The 23,125-nt window shown below is 39.9% G+C and overlaps 1 protein-coding gene across 1 annotated transcript in view; it reads right to left on the bottom strand.

Annotated features, from left to right (window-relative positions):
* The window catches only part of LOC136676794 (otogelin-like), a 474,914-nt gene that overhangs the window by 242,820 nt on the left and 208,969 nt on the right, over positions 1–23,125 (bottom strand). Inside the window, exons 21-23 of the mRNA XM_066654019.1 lie at positions 10,532–10,606; positions 10,380–10,423; positions 5,003–5,168 (exon numbers count right to left, since the gene is read on the bottom strand). Of these exons, the coding sequence (XP_066510116.1) occupies positions 5,003–5,168; positions 10,380–10,423; positions 10,532–10,606 (285 nt within the window). The remainder of the gene's footprint in view (positions 1–5,002; positions 5,169–10,379; positions 10,424–10,531; positions 10,607–23,125) is intronic.

Below are 23,125 nucleotides of genomic sequence, written 5' to 3' on the forward strand. Positions count from 1 at the left end.
CATTTGAATGTCTCTATAGTCTTTCATAGTGGGATAAATGTCTGTGGATTTATTCCTGATTTGCAAGAGCTCCTTCAAATGTCTTTGTCTTTTATTGAAGCAAGTTATAAGAGGTGCACAACCATGCACAGCGAGGGGATGCAGGCAATGCGCAAAGCTCAAGTACTGCGTTTGCCTCATATTCGCATGCACACCCTTGGGCCAGTTACAGTGCATCAAATACAACATAGCTTAAAATTCCTGGGATGATGCTTGGATGATTGAGGGCTTAAAATGCACGCATCTTAAAACAAAAGTATCTTCTATGCGTGATGCTTGTATGTAATTATATAAAATTATTAATACATATACATAAATACAGAACAGGTTGCCAGTTCCATCCTCAGGACCGGCAGGGACATCGGTAGCTGAAGTGCCCTTGAGCAAGGCGTGGAACCCCCAAATGCTCCTCGGGTGCCGGGATTGTTCACAGCTCCTATTGCACTAATGTGTTTGTGTGTGTGTGTGTGGTTGTCTGTGTGTGTGTTCACTGCCTCAGATGAGTTACATGCAGAAGACACATTTTGTTGTACAATGACAAATAATTGCACATTATCAGATTAAACAGTGATGTTCCTTCACTCCCATCACCGTCAATTTTCCAGCCGATCATGTGAATTGAACCAATGAACTTCCAGTCCTAGGCCCTCTTCTTGTGCCATTGCTGCCTAATCCGGATATTTACGAAATAACTCACAAACGATTCATGAAGATTTATGCGCTAATTCGTTCTGCTCACCTTATAAATGAAGCCCAGTGAATTGATACATTGTTTAAAAAACTCGACAAGAAGTGCTGTGACTGTTTCTCTCATGACAGCACAACACACACCAACATCACGTCCTTGTTACTGCAGCGCTGAGAATGATCCACCACTAAAATCATACCAGTCTTGTGGGGGTACTGGGAGGTCTGGACCATTGAAGAGCAGGGTCAAATACTTTATAATTGTGAACTACAAACTGCTTCTTTATCCCTGTATTAGTATCTGATATTCAATAGGTTTGGCTGAAGCTAGCCTTTGTGTTAATTGCATATGTAGCCCCTACTTCAGAAATAAGATAAAAATAAGGGCTCCTGAATTCTACGTGTATCCCCACAGGTTGAACCTGATGTATAGTAATTCATAAATAGACAAACTCAATAAACCCACAAATCGTCTTCTATATAAAATAAATTATCTGTTTACTAGGTGTTTAACAGAAGGACAGATAAAATCATTTAAATGTTTCTTTGCTGTGAATTTGGAAAAGAGCAATAATCAAAGCCTAAATGAGTTAATTAGAAAATAAGGGATATTTAAGATGTCAACATTCAAAGCACTCTAATCACATTTAACAATGTGTGGGCCCACTGTTTCAAACTAATTAACCCCACGTTGCAGGCCTGTGTCAGTGCTCCGGAACATGGAGACCCAAAACTATATGGCCACTTCACTCAACTGAGCAATGAAAGAAAAATAAACAAAGTGCCTCGCTCCAGGGGAAAATTAGCTCGACCATTAGGCTGGGTCCTTGTTAATGTTTGTCCCTCATGGCCAGAGGATCCTTGAGCCCGTTAGTGACTCAGAGCACTATCTGGGTTTCAACAAAGAAAATGTTCATTAATGTCCAGGGAAGGGAAATCAGAGCAACAGTCCAAAGTCTCAAATATATGAATATATTTCATATATATATGAAACACACGTGAAGAGAACTTAAAATCTATCTAAAGTGCGGCCTGAATAACGCAGCTAAAAAAAATTGAACAGGCTTTTCCTTAAAACACACTTAAACCACAGTTCGATTCAGGACCCAGACACTGTCCGATCCAGACCTGGACCTGTGACTGATAAATTATTAAGAGCTGTTTAATTTTTAAAGAGTATTCGTTTTAAGCAGTGTAACTCATGTAATAATAATAATAATAATTATAATAATAATTATAATAATAAATGGCATTTTTAAAGTGCTTTTCAGTAACCTAAAGACGCTGTTTATAATGAGATGAACACGTAAAGACAATCGGATCTGACAATCAAACAAAACAGAAAGAACAAATAACACATAATTCTACAAAACAAGGACAAGAGTAGAAACAACATGAGCTAGTTATAAGTCTATAACTAGAAACAGAGAGATTAAATGCAGCAGTAAACAGGTGTGTTTTAAGATTGGATTTGAATAGTGAGAGATTTTGAGGAAGGGAGGAAGGGAGTTCCAAAGTTTCATTACATCATTCCGGTTCAGTTTTAGCCACAGACTAATCACATAGGTTTCTGCGTATCACACGTGATGCTCCGCCAATCAGATCTGTGCAATATGATGAACACTGTGACTCAAATGAGTGACACACAAAGGGCAGGCTCTAGACACCGCTGTTCTGGGGCCAGTAAAAATAGTCAAATGCATACAATAAAAGCTCTTTTGGGACACTTTCAGGACAACAGTGTGGTGTGAGTTAAAACCAGAACTTTTAATAAGGAGGGAAGGATTACCATTAGAAATTCTCATAATGCTGAACATGAATTTGGTTTACAAATAATGTCCCATCATTCAGCATTAAGAGCCAATCAGCTTGCTGTTAACGAATAAAATTCTGCCCCCCAGCAATAAGAGCTGGTTATGGAAAAGTATATGCATATGCATTTATTTTTCAAAATCACTGACTTATTTGTAAATCTTACTTGAAATAAGAAAAAGACATTTTATTTAGAGTAATTGTTATTAATAAAATTTATAAATCTTGTTAAAAAATGTTGAAATGTAATTCAAAATGTAATTTGAGTTGACATTCAGTCGTTAACAACAGAAAATGTTGCTATAACTAAAAGGTTATTTTAATGTACAGGATATGGCACTGATCACAAAGCAAGTTATACATTATGTTCTGGACCATGGCTTGAGAAAATTTTCTCTAACTGGACCTTAATGAATTTCAATTAAATACCTCTGCTCTAGAACTTTCTCACTGTTTTTAATTCCCCAAGACTTCACTCTCCCTATTTCACTTCCCCTAGAAAGAATCTATAAATAGTCAGTTTCTTTCAAATTGAACCATCAAACTGCACACTTTATACTGACTTTTATGACATTTACAAACTCTTCCTGAATTTAAAATAACTCTACAATTTTAGCTAGGGTTACACATAGATTATCAAATTTCTTGAATGTCAACTCAAATATACAACTTTGAAGGGAATTTTTAAATACATGCTTTTTTATCCTATATGAGTGCTCATTGAATCACCAGTGTTTAATGGTAATCTTAAAAAAAAATTAGTAGTAATCACTGAAAATTAATAGAAGTCTTTGTTTCATATGAAGGTGTTTTATGAAATGTATGTTGCATTATTCTGTTGTCTCAAAGTGTTTTAGTAACTGAGTCTTTCATAGAAAAGGAATGTGACGGAGGATATGGGAGTGAAGTTTGAAAGAATTACACTCCTGCATACAGGAGATCACGGACTTCTATCATATCATTGTCTGTAACAGGGCCTGAACAAACATCTTTAAAATGCCACACCAGTGCCAGCAGAATGCTCCACATAGTCTCGACAACGAATGACACTAAGCACTTAGTTCTGTTGGCTGTGTGTGCACAAGTGCTGCAGTGGCCTACCTGGTTTCATCATCATAGGAAAGAAGTGCAAGGATGGTACATTAGCAAAAAATAAGCTCAAAAACTGTCTTTGTACTGAAACCAACACAACAAACAAAAATACACATACTAAACACTATAAAACAATAAAAATAAACAATAGCAAATAACAACAAAATACCTCTTTCGCCAGGGGAACATTTTATGATGGGAAATTATTTGCGTGCCTGTGACCCTAAAATGAAATTTGACCTCACAATCGCTACAATAACTTTTAACTTGTTGATGTGGATTGTAAATGCCAGTTTAGTACACAGGACTAACTACAGCTGGCAGTATCTTGTTCCTACATATAAAGGGCTGGTTTGACAGCACCCATATTAACCAAAGCATATTATAAAATGCAGTTAATCTGTTAGAACACGGTGAAGACCAAATTGTGATTCTTTAAAGCTCAAGGATTGTAATATTGTTAAAAAAACATTGGAATGTATTACTAATAAAATCTGGCTTTGAAAATTCATGCATACAACCAACTCCCAACCTATTGTGAAGTGCATCCAGATGTCAACTAATGTATACTACAAAATAAAACAAAAAGTCATATTATTGGAAAATGAGACATAGATTTACAGGAATCATAGTCTACCATAGTGTAAATGTGTGTCTTAATAAATCTGTACTAACACTGTAGTGATTCACAATTCTCTCTCTCTCTCTCTCTCTCTCTCTCTCTCTCTCTCTCTCTCTCTCTCCCCCAATATACCCCAATGAGCTGTGTTTAATCATTAAAGGAAGTAAAACTAGTTTAAAACAATTTAATCCTGACTTCATCCATTTATCTATGGTTGTGTTTTGGTTAAATCAGAGAGGCATATTTCATCTAGACTTTGCTTAAAATAAATGTGGGGTCATTGAATTGATTATGCCATCTCCAGTTACAGAAGTCAAAATCAGAGACGCGAAAAAATCTGTAGTCGTGTATCACTGCCCTCCCCTCTTTTTTTCCAGCAGAAGGTGGAATAGTAGAGAAAATAAGGATATTTCATGAGAGATAAGGCGATGTGAGTGACTATTGACTTTCAGTATTTGTTAGCCACATCAGTCTTGTAGTTCAAGGTTTAAAATGAAAAAGCAGGTTTTGTCCAGGTTTTGTCAGATCAACTCCATCTGGGATAAGTATAATATCACATTATACCTTTATTTGTGCTGTATTTTATGAAATACTGTGAACCTGTGTTGTTTTCAGGAAATACATAATAATTTAGAGTTTTTGCACCAAATTTGTTAGCTTACATATATGTCACAACATGCTGAATCAGCTCATTATTTAACATTGGATAGAAGCAATAATATATAAAATAGCAGAAGCAATTTTTCTCACCCTGAAGGGCATATGCAGCCAGGCACACAGGGCTCATGAATGGAGCAAGTGAGGTTGAGCAGGTAGGACTCACATGATCGATCACAGGCCAAACCTTTGCTAGTCAATGACCCATCCACCATATTTCCACAGTCCTCAAAAATCTGCCCAGGAGAGCAAACCTTACCTGAGGAGCAAAAAATACACAAAAGTTTTCTGTTGTTGCAAACACACATAGACTCCCATACAGTCTACAGTCTAATGTAGAGACCTTGTCAACACTGAACAATATTTTGTTGATGTTAAAACAGAAAATAAGTACACATTCTACAAAGAACACACTTCTATAATAAAAAAAAATAATAATTTAATGCGTTCCCTGGGGAAATTAAGTATTTGATACAGTGACGATTTTGCAAGAGTAGGATTCACCACTTTATGTCAAAATGACTGATGGTGTGAATTTTTCCCATGTGATGTCATCACATGATAATGCAATCATTGGGGTGTGTAACCAGGGATGTGTGGTATCAGGGACATATGGAATTTTTTCTCATGACGTTACATGTTGTGTAACCAGGGGTTGTGTGGTCTTAGGAATGTATAGAACTTTTTCCCAGGTATTTTGGTATTTTTTACATGATATCACTGGATTTGTATGAGGGGGCATTGTCCTTTTGGGAATTTATGTTAAATTTTCCCATGATATCACATAGAGGTGTGTTTTCTTAGGAATGCATGGTATTTTTCACATGATATCACTGAACTTATATGAGGGGGCATTGTCTTTTTGGGAATGTATGGAACTTTTCACATTATGTAAGCAGGTTGGGTGTAACCGTGGGATGTATCCTGAAGGAACGTATGGTATTTTTCATATGATGCAATCTTTAATGCAATAGTAGTGTAGTGGAAATAGTATGCACACGTTGCGGTGGCATAAGCACTATACAGCAGAGTCAATGATAATTAATTATTATTTGATTAATAATTAATTATTTAATTCATTTTGAATAAGCTCCATGTTTGGGAGTCATTAAATAATATGTAGTGTCTTTACCTGTCCAATTTTAGCTTGGACAAGTAAGCCATCTTCACATATTATGTAGCAGAATTAGCTAAAATTAATTATTATTAATGAATTATGCTCATTGACCTGCCATAGGTTCTTGGCTCTGAAATTGAATCTGAGCTAGAAGGAATAATTCCGTACAAGAAAAGTGCACACACAAATAACCAAGGATTGGTTTTATTACACAACTGGTTTATTAATAATGATATCGAACAATGAATATGAATTATACATTCACATAATGAAATTGATTACAGCGATGCATGAGGGAACAGGGAGATTAATATGTGAGGGAATTTCTCTATGATAATTACCCTAAATTCTAGAAAGGCTATCGTTTATCCCAGCAAGCATTCAGCACCAACCTCCTGAGCAATGAAAGAAATGAAACCATGTGACCTTACGTATCCCGGGAGATGCTGGAGATTGGAGATAGCTGGGATCATGTCACTGACGCGCTGTGCTTTCCCGCGTGGGCTTTCCGCCGTGGGCCTTGTAGCGTTGCAGTTGTGGGTGTTCCTTTTCTCGCCCTTTTCGTCATGGGGACCACTCCGTTATCTGTGGGGATATTCTCTGTCATCGCTGATCTGCCGCCTTGTGGGAGACACGTCCATGCCAGTCTCTCCTGGGCAGGTGTCTCCTCATCTCAGAAGGTCATTCTGAGGGTGCGTGTGGCCGTCTTCTTCATTGCTGGTCCGGAAGCTTTGTCATCACTTTGAGGGTCAGAGGTCTTCTCATGCTCTGGGTGGCACTGAATTTTGCTAGAGTTAAACTACAGAACTATAGTTTCTACTAGAGATAAAATTAAAATAGAACTTCTGTTCTATCTGGACCATGCTTTGCCCAAGACTATTTAAGAAAGCCATGAGAGTCTGACGCCTGCAGAGGAGCCTGCAGGGTCATCTCAAAACCCATTTGAAAAAGGTTAAAAGAGAAAAAGGGTGCAAGTGAAGCGAAGGTGTGTGAAAAGACGATGCCAAAATTCCAAAGCCTGGAGTCTCTGAAGCTTTAAAGTCGTCTCATTTGGTGCCGCTGGGCTTTTTGACCAAAATTTAGAAAGCCCGCCTTAGGATTGGAGCCTCTCTTGCTCCTGACTGGCTGTTTCCTGTACCCTGGTAGTGACATCACATAAAATGTATGACCCTTGACAAGACAAAGACGATTCCTGTTGACCATCCCCTTTAAATGACTACCCCATGATGCTGAATCATCCTTTTGCAATATAAACGATTATATGTTAACACAAAGACATAATTCTTAAACACATTACACACATGGTATGTGGCTACCTTGGTTCTACATAAGTTCATAAAAAAAAGAAATGTTTTTAAACACATGTAAATTAATCCCACCTATTTTGATTGTCCAAATGGAATTAATTTCAAACAATTGTGCCCATATACAACTTCTTTTTTATGTAAGAACTTTGGGATTTTTGAGTCTTTTAGAGTTAACAGTCTTTAAAAAGGTGTAAGAGGACATGGAATCAAAGTGGAATATTATCCGAGTCTGTGTGTCTCTCTGCATGCTTCTCTTGACCCTGTGTGGCCTTGGGTCATACAAAGGGTCCCTGGAGAGTGTTTTTTATGACTCTGCTCTGTGTTATCTCAAATTCCAGCTGCTGGTGCAAGGAGGGGATGTCTCTGAGACCGAAAGTTTACTTTTTTTTTAAGGTTATTAAAATCAAATTTCAGAAAGTCAAATTTCTTATTAGAAATTAATACACATTCATCATATCACACTAAAGTAGTAATGTAATTTTAATGAAGTGAATGTGTTACAGTCACCCACAGTTATTCTAGAGTTACTGTTGTTTAAGTCATGTCCTTTAGCTGACACTGTGCTGTCCCCATGTTTTACTTGGGTAAGGGGGTTGTTTTCCAGACAAAGTCATCCTTAAATGCTAGTAGAAAAAATATTGTCAGAAATGTAATTTAAAGAATGTTATATAAAGAATTGAAAAACCAACATAACACACACACAGTCTCTCTCATTAGTTCTCATGGTTAGGCCATGGTTGGACTTTTGCAGTCAATAGGCTGCTATAGGGAGGGGGGTTTATTTGTATGTGCCAGCACAACAGGTGTTAAGAAAAGGATGAACATTTGGTGCATGAGTTCCCCCTTACTTGGGAGGAGGTTTTCCTACATGATGTCATCTCAATGCTAGTAGGAAAACATTGATAGGAATGGCATTTAAGGAATTTTATGTGACATCATCGCACATGTGCTAAGACATGTAGGTTTTCTGCTGACAGAGTGAAAGGGGGTGGTGGAAATATCAAAATGTTTCAGAGTCATGTATGGATATTAAAAAACAAAATATTTCAGCGACATGTATGGAGATTTAAAAACAACTAAATATTTCAGCAGCATGTATGGAGATTTAAAAACAACAAAATGTTTAGAGTGTGGAGATTTGAAAAGAGATGAAGGAAAGTGAAGATCATCATCAAAAAATCATTTTTGGTCTGGTATGAGAAAAAGTGTCCTAGGTGTAAAACAGATCACCTGTTACAGCAGGAGCAATCCTGTGTTGGAGGCATTCCTGTATGTTCTGGGTGTGCTAAACAAAATATTAACTTTCTGGTTAACTGTGAGCTCAAATAGGCTTACCTAGGTCTCATGCTTAAGGCATGGATGGATTTTTGCTAGGGTTAGGCATTTCAGCAACCTCTATACATGTTAAACAATATTTTGTTTTTTAATATATATATATATATATATATATATATATATATATATATATACCAAAAGAGCATTGTGAGGAGATTATCATGTATGGAGATTAAAAAAGGGATATGAAGGAAATTTCATGTCAAGTTTTTTTTATAAGACCTTTGGCACTTGTTTTAATGACAAGGGTGTGGAATGAGAAAGAGTGTATTGAGTGTGAAACTGATCACCTGCCACAGCAGGAGCACACATGTGCTAGGCAACCAAGTGCATTTTCTGGATGTATTAAAAAATAAAAATAAAAAACGATGAACATTCTGGTTGACTGTGAGACCATCATTGGTGAGGCTTTGTTTCAGCAGTTTGGGGTTACCAGCGAACCAGATGCATTTGTTATGAGCAAATCAAAAAGTGCATTTACAACCAACTGCAAGAAGATTGGCGTGATTATGATCCTTTTTCTGAGGACTTCGACAAAGATCCCTCTGAGGTTTTGTTACAGTACATGGATAGATCTGTCACATTTTATGAAACTAAAATGTCAATGAAAGTGTAAGACAAAAGTATATGCATATACTTTTACATATAAGTTTTTATAAACTAAATAACTTGATACAAGTTTTTTTGTAATTAATGAATGACAAAATTCACAAATAGACAAAGAAAAACATTTATGTAATTAATATATAAAATTAATCAATGTGTGCATAAGCAATAATCAAGATTATGTATTATTATTCAGCATACAGAAAAACACCAGTAGCCATCTTTCTTGTTTTTCATCTGTTAGTCCTTCACAAACTGATGCAGCAAGCTTTTTACCCCTTTTGACAATTCTATCCATGTACTGTGACAAAACCTCAGACGGATCTTTGTTGAATGACTAGATTTTTTGTGATCAGGAAGAGGAGGCATGGTATGCAACAGCAGCATCATGGGCAAAACAAGGCCAATGGCTTCACTGGGAGAATTTAGAGAAGCAGAAGATCACTTGGCAAGAACTGTGGGCAATGTAGGCAAGTTGTATTTTTTGATTGGAGCAACTTATGATGTCCTTCCAACTTCACAAAAAAGTCTGCCACGTCCCTGCTCATGCAGTTCAGCATTAGAGGCCGGAAACTAAGGGCAGCTGTGAAGGAGTCATCAGAAGCAGTAGAAAGGTCTAGTCAGTGGCTGAGCGTAAGGAGAACACAGATTAGTTGGGGAAATGCACTGTAGAGGTGGTGTTGTGATGGTTGGTAATGTAGCACGTAAAGATCACATGAAACTGGTGGCACTGAGCATGCATTGTGTGGCTGCTGGTAGGAAGAGAGTGGGGTGGACCCTATGTGAAGCTCTAATGGATTGGCATAGGATATTTTACATCTTATCTTGTATATGATTATTATTATATATAAAAATCACACAATGTGATTTTCTGGATTTTTTTAGATTCTGTCTCTCTGTAGGTGGGAAAACTTGCAAAACAGTCAGTGTATCAAATACATATTTTCCCCACTGTATTTATAATGAACAAATCCAGGCTTATACCAAAATCAACAGAACTTGAGGCTAAAAGAAGATATCCTGCAAAAAAGGACAAAACATCAAACAACTGACTATCCTTGATCTCAGATTTAAAACCAAAAATAATCAGAAATGTGCCACTCACCAGTTATATTGCTTTTCACAACCAGTTTTCCATCCTGACAAATTCTGAATAATGAAAAAAAGATCAAAGTTGAACTTACGTAATAAAATGAGACATATAGCAAGAGGTTAAGTGCCATTTAATTTTACACTGTGTCCAAAAAAAGAGCTTACTTTACACCCGATGGTGTCATGATCACATCTCCAGGAGAGTAATCAGCTCCCAGAAGACTGCATGGGCAATGGCCCCTATTGAGTACACAAGCAAAATTATTCAGAGTAGTTTGGTGTAAAATGTGCTGTTTCAGGCAAACCTACCACATACATATTATTCATAGTAGCCATAATAAGAACCTAAAATCTTTCACCCTTCATTGTCTATAACCGCGTATCCCATTCAGGTTGGTGGTGGGTCTGGAGCCTACCCAGAATCACTGACCGCAAGGCGGGAACTCACCCTGGAGCAGCCCTTCACAGGTTGACACATACTCACACATTAACTCACACACTCACACATTCACTCAAACCTATGGACACTTATGAGTCTCCAATCCACCTACAAATGTGTGTTTTTGGACTGTGGGAGGAAACTGGAGCCCCCGGTTAATGAATAATTTATGAATAATTATGATAATAACATAATTTTGGAAGTAGGACCACATCCAACTCCTCCCCTCAGCCCTATATACAGTCATGTGAAAAAGTTAGGACACCCCATTAAAACCTTTTTGAACATTTTTAAACATATGGACATATGGGGTTCATTTGAACCATACTGAGAGATGGAGCTTATATAACTAAACAAATAAAACTGAAGAAATTACTTGTTATTACTTATAAAGACATTTAAACACAAAATTTAATGAATAAAATTGTACATTTCTTGTGAGGAAAAAGTTAGGACACCCCTACATTTATTACTGTTTAAATGTCTATATTTAGAATCAAATACACAACATCAGCTACAAATGATTAGACCATCATTAAAGAGGACATTAGAGGAGGCTCTTATTTAAACCTCAGATATTAGTTTGATTTGCCCTTGGTTGCTGAAGTGAGTGGTATCAACATGCCGAGATTTAAAGAGATCCCTAAATCCTTCTGAAAAAAGTTTATATATGTATATGAGTCTGGAAATGGATGTAAAAACATCTGAAAACAATTGTAAATTATATTCTGGACAGCAGAATGGCTGATTTGTAAGTGAAGGACATTTAAACCACCTTCTAAAATGACCAGGTTAGGCCATCTTAATAAGTTCAGTCCAAGAGAAGACCGCATGATGCATAAAACAGGACCTACAAGAAGCTCTTGCCACTGATGTTTTCAAGGTACATGCATCAAGAAACAACTGCACAAGGAGGAAACCCTTGCTGTCAAAAAGACATCAGGGCAAGACTAAAGTTTGCCAGAAAGAACAAGACCAAGACCAAAGACAGAGACTTCAGGAACAATGTGCTTTGGACAAATGAATCCAAAGCTGAATTATTTGGGCACAGTAACAAATGACAACCAGCACAGAATTTGAGCACAAGAACCCCACAGTAACCGTGAAGCAGGGAGGTGGAAATGTGATGGTTTGGGGATGCTTTGCTGCAGCAGGGCCTGGCAAGCTCCCCATCATAGAATCTACTATTAATTCTTCACTGTATCAGAGGGTGCTTGAGGAAAATGTGAGACTATCCAAACTGTCCAAAAACTGAAGCTGAAGTGGACCATGCAACATGACCATGAGCCAAAACATTCCAGTAAATTCACAAGGAATGGCTCAAAAGTAAGAAATTAGTTTTGGAATGGCCAAATCAGAGCCCGGATCTTAATCCTACTGGGATTCTGTGGGGTGATCTGTGTATTCAAGAAACGCCACAAATATCACACAGCTGAAAGGATTCTGCATGGAGGAATGGGAAAAACCATCTCCCAGTCGATGTTGGAGACTGGTAAATGGTTACAAGAAACATCTAATTGAAATTACTTGAGCCAAAGCGGGAAATACGAGATATTAGGGCACAGGGTGTACTAACTTTTTCCTCACAAGAAATGTAAATTTTTGTTCATTACATTTTACAAATTATGTTTATTAATCATTTCTTCCATTTTATTTCTTGAATATAAACACGAAGCTCAAATGTTTATATGTTAAAATATGTTCAAAAAGACAAAGATTATCATGGAGTGTGCTAACTTTTTCACGACTGTATACTCTGCAAACTCACGTCATTTCAACGTTGGTCAAACTTGCTGCATTTGTCTCAAGGTGCGGACATAGACTCAACTGCATTGCAATATCAGCTCACTCTTCCACTCTGGGTTCATTTTTGCTGATCCTCTGCCTCATGTTTGCAGCCGCATTTGGTCATCATCAAGTCCACTGAGTCTCCTATTCCTCCTCTTCTTCAGCCAAACAGCTGAGAGCCTGTATTCTATTTGAGGCTGCTCTAATATCTCAGTGGCACATTCCAGCCTCTCCTCCCACTGCAACCGGCCTCCTGAGTGAACCCCTGCATCTGCCTTAGACTGACTTTGTGCCTCCCCATTACCTCCATCTCCTGCTAAACTGCTACAGGTGTACCTTGTGTTTGGGGAAGGCAAATCTGCCATCGTCATGCCTGCTTACTCACTCACTGCTCTAACTGCTTCAAACTCTTCAATTTCCTTTCTTCAGCAGAAACAGCAATCAGACTGCCTCATGTTTGGGGACGCAATCAGCTGATGTCATGCCTGCTTCCCCAATGCTCCCACTGCTACAAGCTTTTAAGCACACTTGCTTCTGCACAAACTGTTGTCCTGTTTCTCCTTTCACTGTGACCTGCATGAAACCGTACCTCTTTCTCCACCCACCGGCGTGCAGCCTCCTCTCCGGCTGAACCGTCACGGTGTTCCAGTAACAAGCTCCAAAACAACAGCATCCCCTTCGCTCATTCAGCTAATGACAGGAACTCTCTCTCGCCTCCACTGCCCCTGCACAGCAATGAGATGACTTCACAACCTCCTCTCTCCCAACTCAACGCCCCCTGCTGGAGCGTTCCTTCTCTTCCTATTACTCTTCCTGGTTGTGTATGAGCTGGAAGGCATTAGCCTCAATGTCTTATTGTCTTTGCTGTCCTGCAAATCGGTGCCTTAGAGGGCTGCTTTCAAATAGTTTTACCTAAGCTGCATTAGACAATGGCTTGGAATCTGCATATTTCTGCACATTAGCAGGGCATTATTTCACAGTGTTCGCCAAGATGATTGCATTTTGAAATACTTGAAGAAAAATCATGCATTCTGAATTGGCTCCTTCTTCCCTCCTGCCTCTACTCATCATCCTAAACCCCCTCCCTATATCATTTCACACTCTCCACCAGGAAGCAACCGCTTCATGGATCAAAGTTTCTAGCTTGCACCCCTCCACAGTTGCTGCTGCAGGCTTGCCTCATGGCCAGAACTCTGGGCCCTCAATGCAGTCTTCTCATTGCACGACATCCTCGTTGCTGATTCGCTCTCATCTCATCATCCCACAACTCCCCTCATCATCTCACCCTCTCCCCCTGCAGCAGCTGCCACTCCATGCCTCAAGCACATTTGTCCACTCCTCAAGGTCTCCTCAAGGACAGTGGCAGCATCTCGAGGTAGCTCCGTCTCTGTCTCTTTGTGTTTTTTCTAAGTCTTTGTTTACTTTTTTATCTTGCAAATTTTTAGTTACATACTTTGAGGAGTGTTTTATTCTATCCTATGGATATGGACCGATCGCAACCACCCAGTGACAGCAAACTTGTGCACACAAGGAATCAGCTGATCGCACTACGGAAGAATGCTGGTAGAGTTAACGCCAACAATCCGGAGGAGCTATGGTGTTTAAGAGGGTGCCGTGCGGGGATAAAAGTGAAGACAAGGCGGAAAGATAGATAGATAAATAGATACTTTATTGATCCCCAGGGGAAATTCAAGGTCTCAGTAGCTCACAGACATCACATACAACAATCACTAACAGCAATGACAGCAGTTCCTTCGATGGTGATGGGAATCATGAACTCTCTGGCTAACAAGTCTGACGAATGGCTGCCTTGGTAAGAAACCAGAAGTTATACAGAGAGTGTAGCCTGCTATGCTTTACGGAGACATGGCTAACTAGCCAAATCCCCACTGCTAACGTTGAGCTGCCCGGCTTCAGTATAGCTCACTTGGACAGAGACTTCAAACTGTCTGACAAGAAGAAGGGAGGTGGACTGGTGATGTACATTAACAACAGATGGTGCAATCCCAGACATGTTACAGTGAAGGAGACTGTAAGGATGTGGAGTTATTGGCGGTCAGTCTCCGACTTGCACGCCATTGTGGTGTGTGTTTATGTTCCGCTGCGTGCTCTTCCGGACAGAGCATGTGACGTCATCTACTCAACAATCGCAAGGCTGCAAACTCAACACACTGATGCCTTTTTTTGTGATCTCGGGCAACTTCAATCACATAACATTGGACTCCACTCTCACGAATTTCTACCAGTTTGTCAACTGCCCTACTAGGAAAAACAGAACAATAGACCTCATGTATGCAAACTTGAGGGATGCATACAGTGCCACACCCCTCCCCCTGCTGGGGAAGTCAGACCACAACCTCATTCATCTACAGCCAGTGTACAAGCCCAAAGTACAGAGGCTACCAGCCACCACACGCACCTTCAGGAAATGGACACCTGAAGCAGGTGAGCTTCTGAGGGACTGCTTTGGATCCACAGACTGGAGCGTGTTACAGAGTGGCAAGGACCTCTCTCACATTGGTCACACATTACTACCTGAACTTCTGTATGGACATTGTTGTTCCCACGAGAATTGTATGCTGCTTTCCCAGCAACAAGCCTTGGATAACCAGCAATGTCAAAGCCCTTCTCAATAGGAAGAAAATGGCATTTAGAGAGGGAGACATGGCAGAGCTGAGGTGCGTACAAGGGTAACTCAAAGTCAAGCTGAAAGAGGCTGAGGACTATAGAAGGAAGGTGGAACAGAAGCTGCAGGAGAACAACATGAGGGAGGTTTGGGATGGTATGAAGACCATCACTGGCCTCAAGAAGAGCAGCAGTTCTGTGGAGGGGGATCTGGACATGGCGAATCAACTGAACCAGTTACATGGTGAATCAGCTGAACCAGTTCTACTGCAGGTTTGACCGCCCTGATCCTGATCCAGCTCCAATGACAGTGGTATACCAGCCACCCACTGCTCTTCTGTGCATGCCTGACCAACCAACACCACCTTCGTCACACTCTGGGCGACCCCCATCACAGGCTATCACACCCCTCCCCCACATGGTGTTAATGGCTTCAGTCAACAGCCATCAGTCTCCAGCCATCCAACTACCCCCCGAGACAATCACCTCCCCCGGCTCTCCCCCCCTTCCCCCCATCATCACAGCTGATCAGGTCAGAGGACAGCTGAGGAGACTGTGACCTTCCGCAGGTCAAAGCCTGTCCTGCTACCAGTCACCATGGATGGGGTCGATGTAGAGGTGGTGGACATCAAGTATCTGGGCTTACACCTAGACAATAAACTGGACTGGTCAGCCAATGCTGAAGCACTCTACAAGAAAGGGCAGAGCGTGCTGTACTTCCTGATGAGGTTGGGGTACTTCGATGTCTGCAGTAAGCTCTTCAGGATGTTTTACCAGACTGTTGTTGCCAGTGTCCTCTTCTATGCTGTGGTATGCTGGGGAGGAAGCATAAAGAACAGGGATGCTGGGTGACTAGACTGGCTGGTTAAGAAAGCTGGCTCTGTAGTGGGGGCTAAGTTCATAACTAAGCAGAAGAGCTTGATCAGCTGGAGACTTCACTCACTGCCAGGCTCAACTGACAGACTGAGGAAGTAATTTGTCCCCAGGGCTATTGATAGACATCTCTGCATAGTATGTCTGCCCATCCACCTCCTCCATATTTGTACGTGTACCTAACTGGACCATAGACAAGTCAACCACTGGACAAGTCAACCAACTCATCTACCTCATGTGTGCTTTAACCTGAGAGCTACAATAGTAGTTTTATACTTAATACAGGATCATTGCACAGAACTGCCTTGCCTTGTACTATTTATTTTACTATATTTATTTCTAATTCCAAACCTCAGTCTATACTGATATTGCACATTCCATACCCCTTGCACTATCCACGCTTTTTCAACTTTTAAACTATATACTGCACTCAAGAGATCATCCTCAGCTGCTCACTGTATCACAGATTCTTGCCAGGCTATGTTTGATCATTCTTAAGCACACTATGTTAATTTTTTGGTATTTGATATTTTGATATATGACTCCATAGCCTATATAGTATATTTAAGTACTCTATGTCGATTTTGATATTTGTTTTAGGTGATAAAGTATTTTTAGCATTTAATATTTTAGTATCATGTTCTATCTTCTATTGTCTCTTATGTACAGTGGAATTTTTTTCTTTATATTAGTCCATTGCTTTTAGTGCTTGTTGTATGTGATGTCTGTAAGCTACTGAGACCTTGAATTTCCCCTGGGGATCAATAAAGTATGTATGTATGTATCTATCTATCTATCTTTTCAGCTTGCAACCCCTCCACAGGTGCTGCTGCATGCCTGCCTCCTGCCCAGCACTTTTGGCATTCGAAGTCGTCATCCCGCCCTCGCCTCATTCTCCCAACCTCGAACTTGACAGCTTGCATGTATTGTGGACATTCATACCAACCCCTTCACTTTGTGACTGTGCCATACCCAGCCTCTTACTTTATGACTCTCACTTACTCTTTTCAGGTGCTGCTACAGACACATGTCCTGACCCCACTGCTGCTGTGCTTTTCTCACCGTCTAGCTTCCTGCTCATGCTCTCTCTTCATGTCCTGCTGTGGACCATTGTCCCAAGCCCTCCCCTCTTTTGTTGTGCTGCTCCAGCGTTCTAGCTCATGCTCTCTTTTCCGGTGCTGCTGTGGACCTTAGTCCCCCCTCCGCCCTTTTTTGCTGCTGTACTACTCCCAGCTTCCAACTTTCTAGCTCATCCTCTTTTAATGTGGTGCTGTGGACCTTCATCCTAATCACCTTCTCTTTGCGGCTTTCCCACACCCCCACCTCTTCCTTTACAGCCCACCCTCTCTCCTGATATGGTACTTCATCCTAGTCCCCTCCCCCTTGCAGTTTCGCTGCACCCTGCCTCTTCTTTTACAGCCAATCGTCTCTCATACTGCTGACCTTCGTCCCAGCCTCTTGCTTTGTGGCCACACCGCCCCACCTCCAACTTCACAACTTATGCTCTATCCTCAGAAGCAGCTATGGACCCTCATCCATAGCTGCCCCTAGATGCCCTCCCCCTCACAAAAATAGCAGCACCCTGTGCCCACTGTAAGGCTCACATGCTCTCCTGCTGCATCTTACTTCCTGGCTCTCTTACTCATCTTTCTTCTCTGCACCCAGCTTTGCAGCTCACACATTCTCCTACCACAGACCTTCGACCCAACCTCTCTCCTTTCCAGCACTGTTTCCTCTAGCTGCTGTGAGCCTTCATCCTGAACACTCACCTGTGCAGCCACCCTCAGGCGATGCCTTGGACCAGCCCCCTGCCCAGCCTTCAGGCACCCAACGACACCTCATATTCAATTCACCCTCTCATATGCTGCATCTCCTCTGGCACCTTCTTTTCGCCATCCAGGCATCTCTGTCATCCTTGAGTCAACCTTTCTACCTTGCCACCATGCTTGAGTTCCTCAGCAGTATTAATTAATTGAGATGTTCCTCAGAGGAGGACATCTCTATTAATTAATACTACTGCCCCTCTGTAGTATTTGACTTTCAGGGCTGCTACTGCTGACTTTTTAGGGCTGCTACATTGTGCACAACACAATGACTCTGTCGTGTTGTGCAACCCCTTGATTGCTCCTGTACTTTGAGAACTTGGATTACCAGTCATGCCATCTCTCGTCACATTAGAATTTCTGTCATCATAATCGTTAAGTTTACTCAACCTCTACCTTCTCACATGGCGCCCAGTCATGCATGAGTTATTTAAAGGCAGGTCATTTGTGGATTTGACCAGTATACCTCAACCTGTACATTCTGTAGCACTTAATGACTAGTATTCCTGCCTTCACACTTCACACCCAACCAAGCACTTTATTTCAAATAAAGGCTTTAAAACCAGTAAATCCTAACCACATCCCTCATGGCATCAGCTCAGAGGAAAGACCGTTTACCTACCCTAATTTTTTAACAATAAATGAGAATGTTGCACCAATAAACTGTACTAATAAATGCAACAAACCACACCAATAAGTGCCAGAACCACCAAAGGCATGCTTTGACATTGAGGTGGTGGCCCTAGCCAGGATGAAGAGCAGGGTGAAATGGGGATTAATAAAGTATGAAAGGAAACAGGTAGATTGCAGTCTGTAATTTTAGAACTACAAAGTGCTCCTGTATAGTCAGGAGACATGTAAGCATAGATTCCTAATTCAGTGATCATTCAGTGTATTTAGAATTACTGAAGAAAGACCTCAAGGCTGAGACAGAATTTCATGATAAAATGACTTAAGACAGCAAGGTGAATATGTATTGGTATAGCCATTGTAAAGTCCTGACCTTAATCCCATAGAAAAATTTTGTGGGCAAACTTGAACCAACTTAACTACAGAATTAATTTACAGAAGCTCTGTCAAGAGGGGGTGCTTAAAACTCCAGTACAGCACCAGACTCCAAGGCTATCCTCAGCATTTTAAGTTAAGCCATTTAAACATAAAGCCAACAAATACTGTCTGTAAACTTTTAATAATTTTAAAATCTGATACAGTAAATAAAATCTGAAATAAAAGAGTCGTTTCCCTCTTTTAGTTCAGCACACAATTCCAGTACAAAATGTTGTTTTGGAAAGGGATGTACTAATGACATAATGCTTTCTGGAGTCCAATAGACACTTAATTTTAACCAAAGATTGTTTAAATAAATTTTCTATGTTTTAACCAAGACATCACAACAAGCTGTTCCTCCTGAATCTGAGGTTCAATGATTGGACAGATTCTCCTTTCCAGTATATTGGAATAGAATTTCTAATGGAAGCTGAGAAGTGTTATGACCAGCCCCCTTTTTTAAAAATGAAAAAACACAACTAGTTTGCCCATTTCATACCATTGTTCCTGATGTACTATCAATATTGTAGAGGCATATCAGTCAAAACAGTACCCCCAGTATGGAAGCCTTCATAATTTCTGGGAAAATCCACTCAAAGCTGAAGCTTTCCAACTTCCTCAGTGACTTTGTCCAAGGAAATGGAACAATAAAAACAATTATATAAACACATAAAAAAGCAACCAAAAACATATAAAACAATAATTAAATTGGGACTATATTTTAAAAGTTAATAAAAAATACAATATAAAAAAGAATTTAAAAAAGGAAACTAAAATAAAATTCAATTATTTAAAATAAATATAACAACAACAACAACAACAACAACAACAATAATAATAATTATAAAAATAAACCTAAGGTATGAACATGTTAATTAAAATAAGAACGGAATACAAATAACTATAATTAATGAAAATATAACATAAAGTAACTAAAATAGAGCTTTTAGCTGATTCTGTCAACTAACTACAGAACTAATGTGTTGGATTTTCCATATAAAAAAATTGCTATTTTGTGTTTATTTTTAAATTATTTTCTATATGTACACTTAAAACTACATTTAAAAAAAATCATGTGTCAGTTTTTCTCCCAAGAATCTCTAAAATATATATAAAAGGGAGAAGTCAATGAAAAATCAGATCCCTGAACTTAATGAAAGGTTCTGACAAACATTGGTATTTTAGCTATCATTAGACAATCCAACAAGCTGGCTAATAAGAAACAGCATTGCATCTTCATTGGCTTTATAGTGACGGATAAAGTTAGATGCTGTATTGAGTGTGGAACTTATTTTTAAACAGCAGAGCTTGCATGATCCTGCTCTTAATACCATTATCAGCAATATAATTTTCCCCTTCTATGACAACTTCCTATTATTCTGGCATTGGCTGCTCTTCTGCATCCTGGTGGGTTGTCAATTTAAAACATATATCACCCAGTCACATTTCAAAACAAAACCAATTCTCAAAAACAAAACAAATGCAAACAATTCATAAAAATCTCAAACCCTTTTGAGTCATTTCTATCAAGTCATGAATACCAAGTCTAAATCTTTTTTATCCATGTTAGTCAAACAAATCTGAAAAGGTACGTCTATGATTGTAGGGAAACACTATTTGTGAAAAAAAAAACTGTTTTTAGTACATGGCTGAAGCTTAATCTGTCTTAATCTTTTAGTTTTGTAGCACTTGCAATTATGCAATTATGCAATTATCCATCTTCCAATTTCTATGGGTTCACATCGTTGTAAACATTTGAGGGGACAAAAACACCAGGTGGAAAATATAAACCTGCTAGTATTAATATTTCACTTGTGTAAATATCCCTCTCGCCATGGCAATGCGACAACTTGTGAGCACAAAGAGAGGCCTTTTTTAAGCTAAATCAATGACAAATATCTGAATCAGAAATTTGAATATTTTAATTATATTTAATATTTTAATTATATATATATTGTGTCTTAATTAGGGTTCAAGCACTCAGTGTGTAGAACCCTATTGTTTTTGTACTGGTTTTTTAGGGGTCCAAGCACTGCAAGTGCTGGAGCCCTATTGTTTTTTTTTGTTTGTTCCGTTTTTTTTGTTTTTTTTTTCTTCTTTTTCTCCGATGAAACGCGATGGGCAGCCCAAACCGTAGGTCCTACAGACTTGTCGTTTGGTCAACTGGTAGTAAACCCTCCCGCTACTCAGGCGCAAAAAATCTGCCCGATCAGCCTGATGGTGGCGCTATAGCGACGCGGAACGCGTCGCTCCCTATATCTCCTACCCTGTGTGGCGTAGAAACTAAATTCTTTTTTTCCCAGATTCCTCAGGTCAGACCCTACAAAAAAGACTCAAGAACCCAAAAGCTCCGCTATAACTCATTCAAACTTCACCCAAATCAAACCAAAATGAGTACACATGTGCATGGTATTACTCTGAAGAAGTGTATCAATTATGATCAAAATGCACATACAGGGGGTGCTAAAATGGGAAAACATACATAAAAATAGGTTTTTAATTTGTTATAGCGCCACCTAAGGATGCAGTACCAACAGAATGTAATGAGTTGTTCTGGAGCACATATGAAAGAAGCTTGTAATGTTTCATAACATTTGGCAAAAGCATTTTTGAGTTACAGGTATTTATGTGTGATATTTTATGGAAACATACAGACCTATTTTAAGCAGCATCTGGATGCCATGCAGTAATGGAATTCCACTTTATTTTTAATAATTATTAAGGTTCAGGTTCTTGTGATTCTGCTGATACCAAATATGTGCATATCGGGTCATAATTCACATTGTAGTTCATGTTCAAATGTATGTGGGTAAAGCTCCAACAGCACTGCTTGGTTTGATCCATAAGGTCCAGTACAAAACACCACCACCAGATGGCAGTGTTGCACTGTGAATAATCCACCACCCATCTCATATAATGCTTAAAACTGCAGCTTGTAACTCCTTCATGCTTAACTCAAATCTGATGACCTTTCACAAGTTGCTTCTAGACATGATTTGGAGGTAGCATGCATTTGCTGTTGCTTGAAATATTATAGGGGGCGCTGTTATAGCTAACAATGTCTTTTGGCTAATATCTCAGGATCTACAAGGCCAATTAAGTTGACATTTGGCATGCTGGTTCAGTGAGCAAGCCTACATATGGGAAATTAAGGACGACTCAATACGGGCACGTTTAACGATGTCAACAGCCAATCAAAGTTCAATTTTTTTTCACCATTTTTTGACAGGCTTAACAATGCCCAATCATCATGGCATTTGCATGGTATGTTCATGGACACACTTTGTATTTGCAAAACAATTTTCGTGTTGATAGCCACAAGGGGGTGCAATTTGATAACCTTCGCTCTCTATATCACACATCCACACCCATAACCAATTCCTTCTCAATAGGTATATGGAACTGTCAGTCTGCAGTAAACAAAGCAGACTTCATCTCCGCCTATGCAAACCATCTTTCACTAGACATCCTAGCCCTCACTGAGACTTGGATCAAACCGGAAATCAGCGCTACCCCCACTGCTCTCTCCATCAACTACAGATTCTCCCATACACCACGGCCTGGTAAACGAGGTGGTGGTACGGGGCTGTTGATTTCCAACACATGGAAATATACCCAGTTCGAATCATCGGTCTCATACAGCTCCTTCGAATTCCATGCCATCCTGATGACTGCACCAGTAAAAATGTATGTGGTCGTTGTATACCGTCCCCCAGGGCAACTGGGTGATTTCCTAGAAGAACTAGACACCCTGCTTTCATCCATCCCTGAACATGACTGTCCCATGCTTATTCTCGGTGACATGAACATCCACCTTGATACTCCGGCTGCTGCTGACTTCTTCTCTCTGACCCACTCCTTTGAGCTACAGCAGGTATGCACCCCCTCAACTCACAAAGCAGGTAATGCACTTGATCTCATTCTCACCAAACACTGCCTAATTAACTCTGTAAATGTTACTCCTCTACATCTCTCCTCTAATGCTTGTCTCCCTCAGCAACCCACTGTGTCCGCTCCCCCTGTCCCCGTCCGGCGCAATCTCCGCAACCTATCTCCCACCCACTTCTCTGCCCTTGTGACTTCTGCTCTCCCACCCCCCAGCACCTTCTCATCTCTTGAGGTCAATGACGCCACAGAGTCACTCTGCACAACACTGAGCTCCTG

The sequence above is a fragment of the Hoplias malabaricus genome, chromosome X2 (genome assembly GCF_029633855.1).
Source record: "Hoplias malabaricus isolate fHopMal1 chromosome X2, fHopMal1.hap1, whole genome shotgun sequence".
In the NCBI taxonomy this organism is placed as follows: Eukaryota; Metazoa; Chordata; class Actinopteri; order Characiformes; family Erythrinidae; genus Hoplias; species Hoplias malabaricus.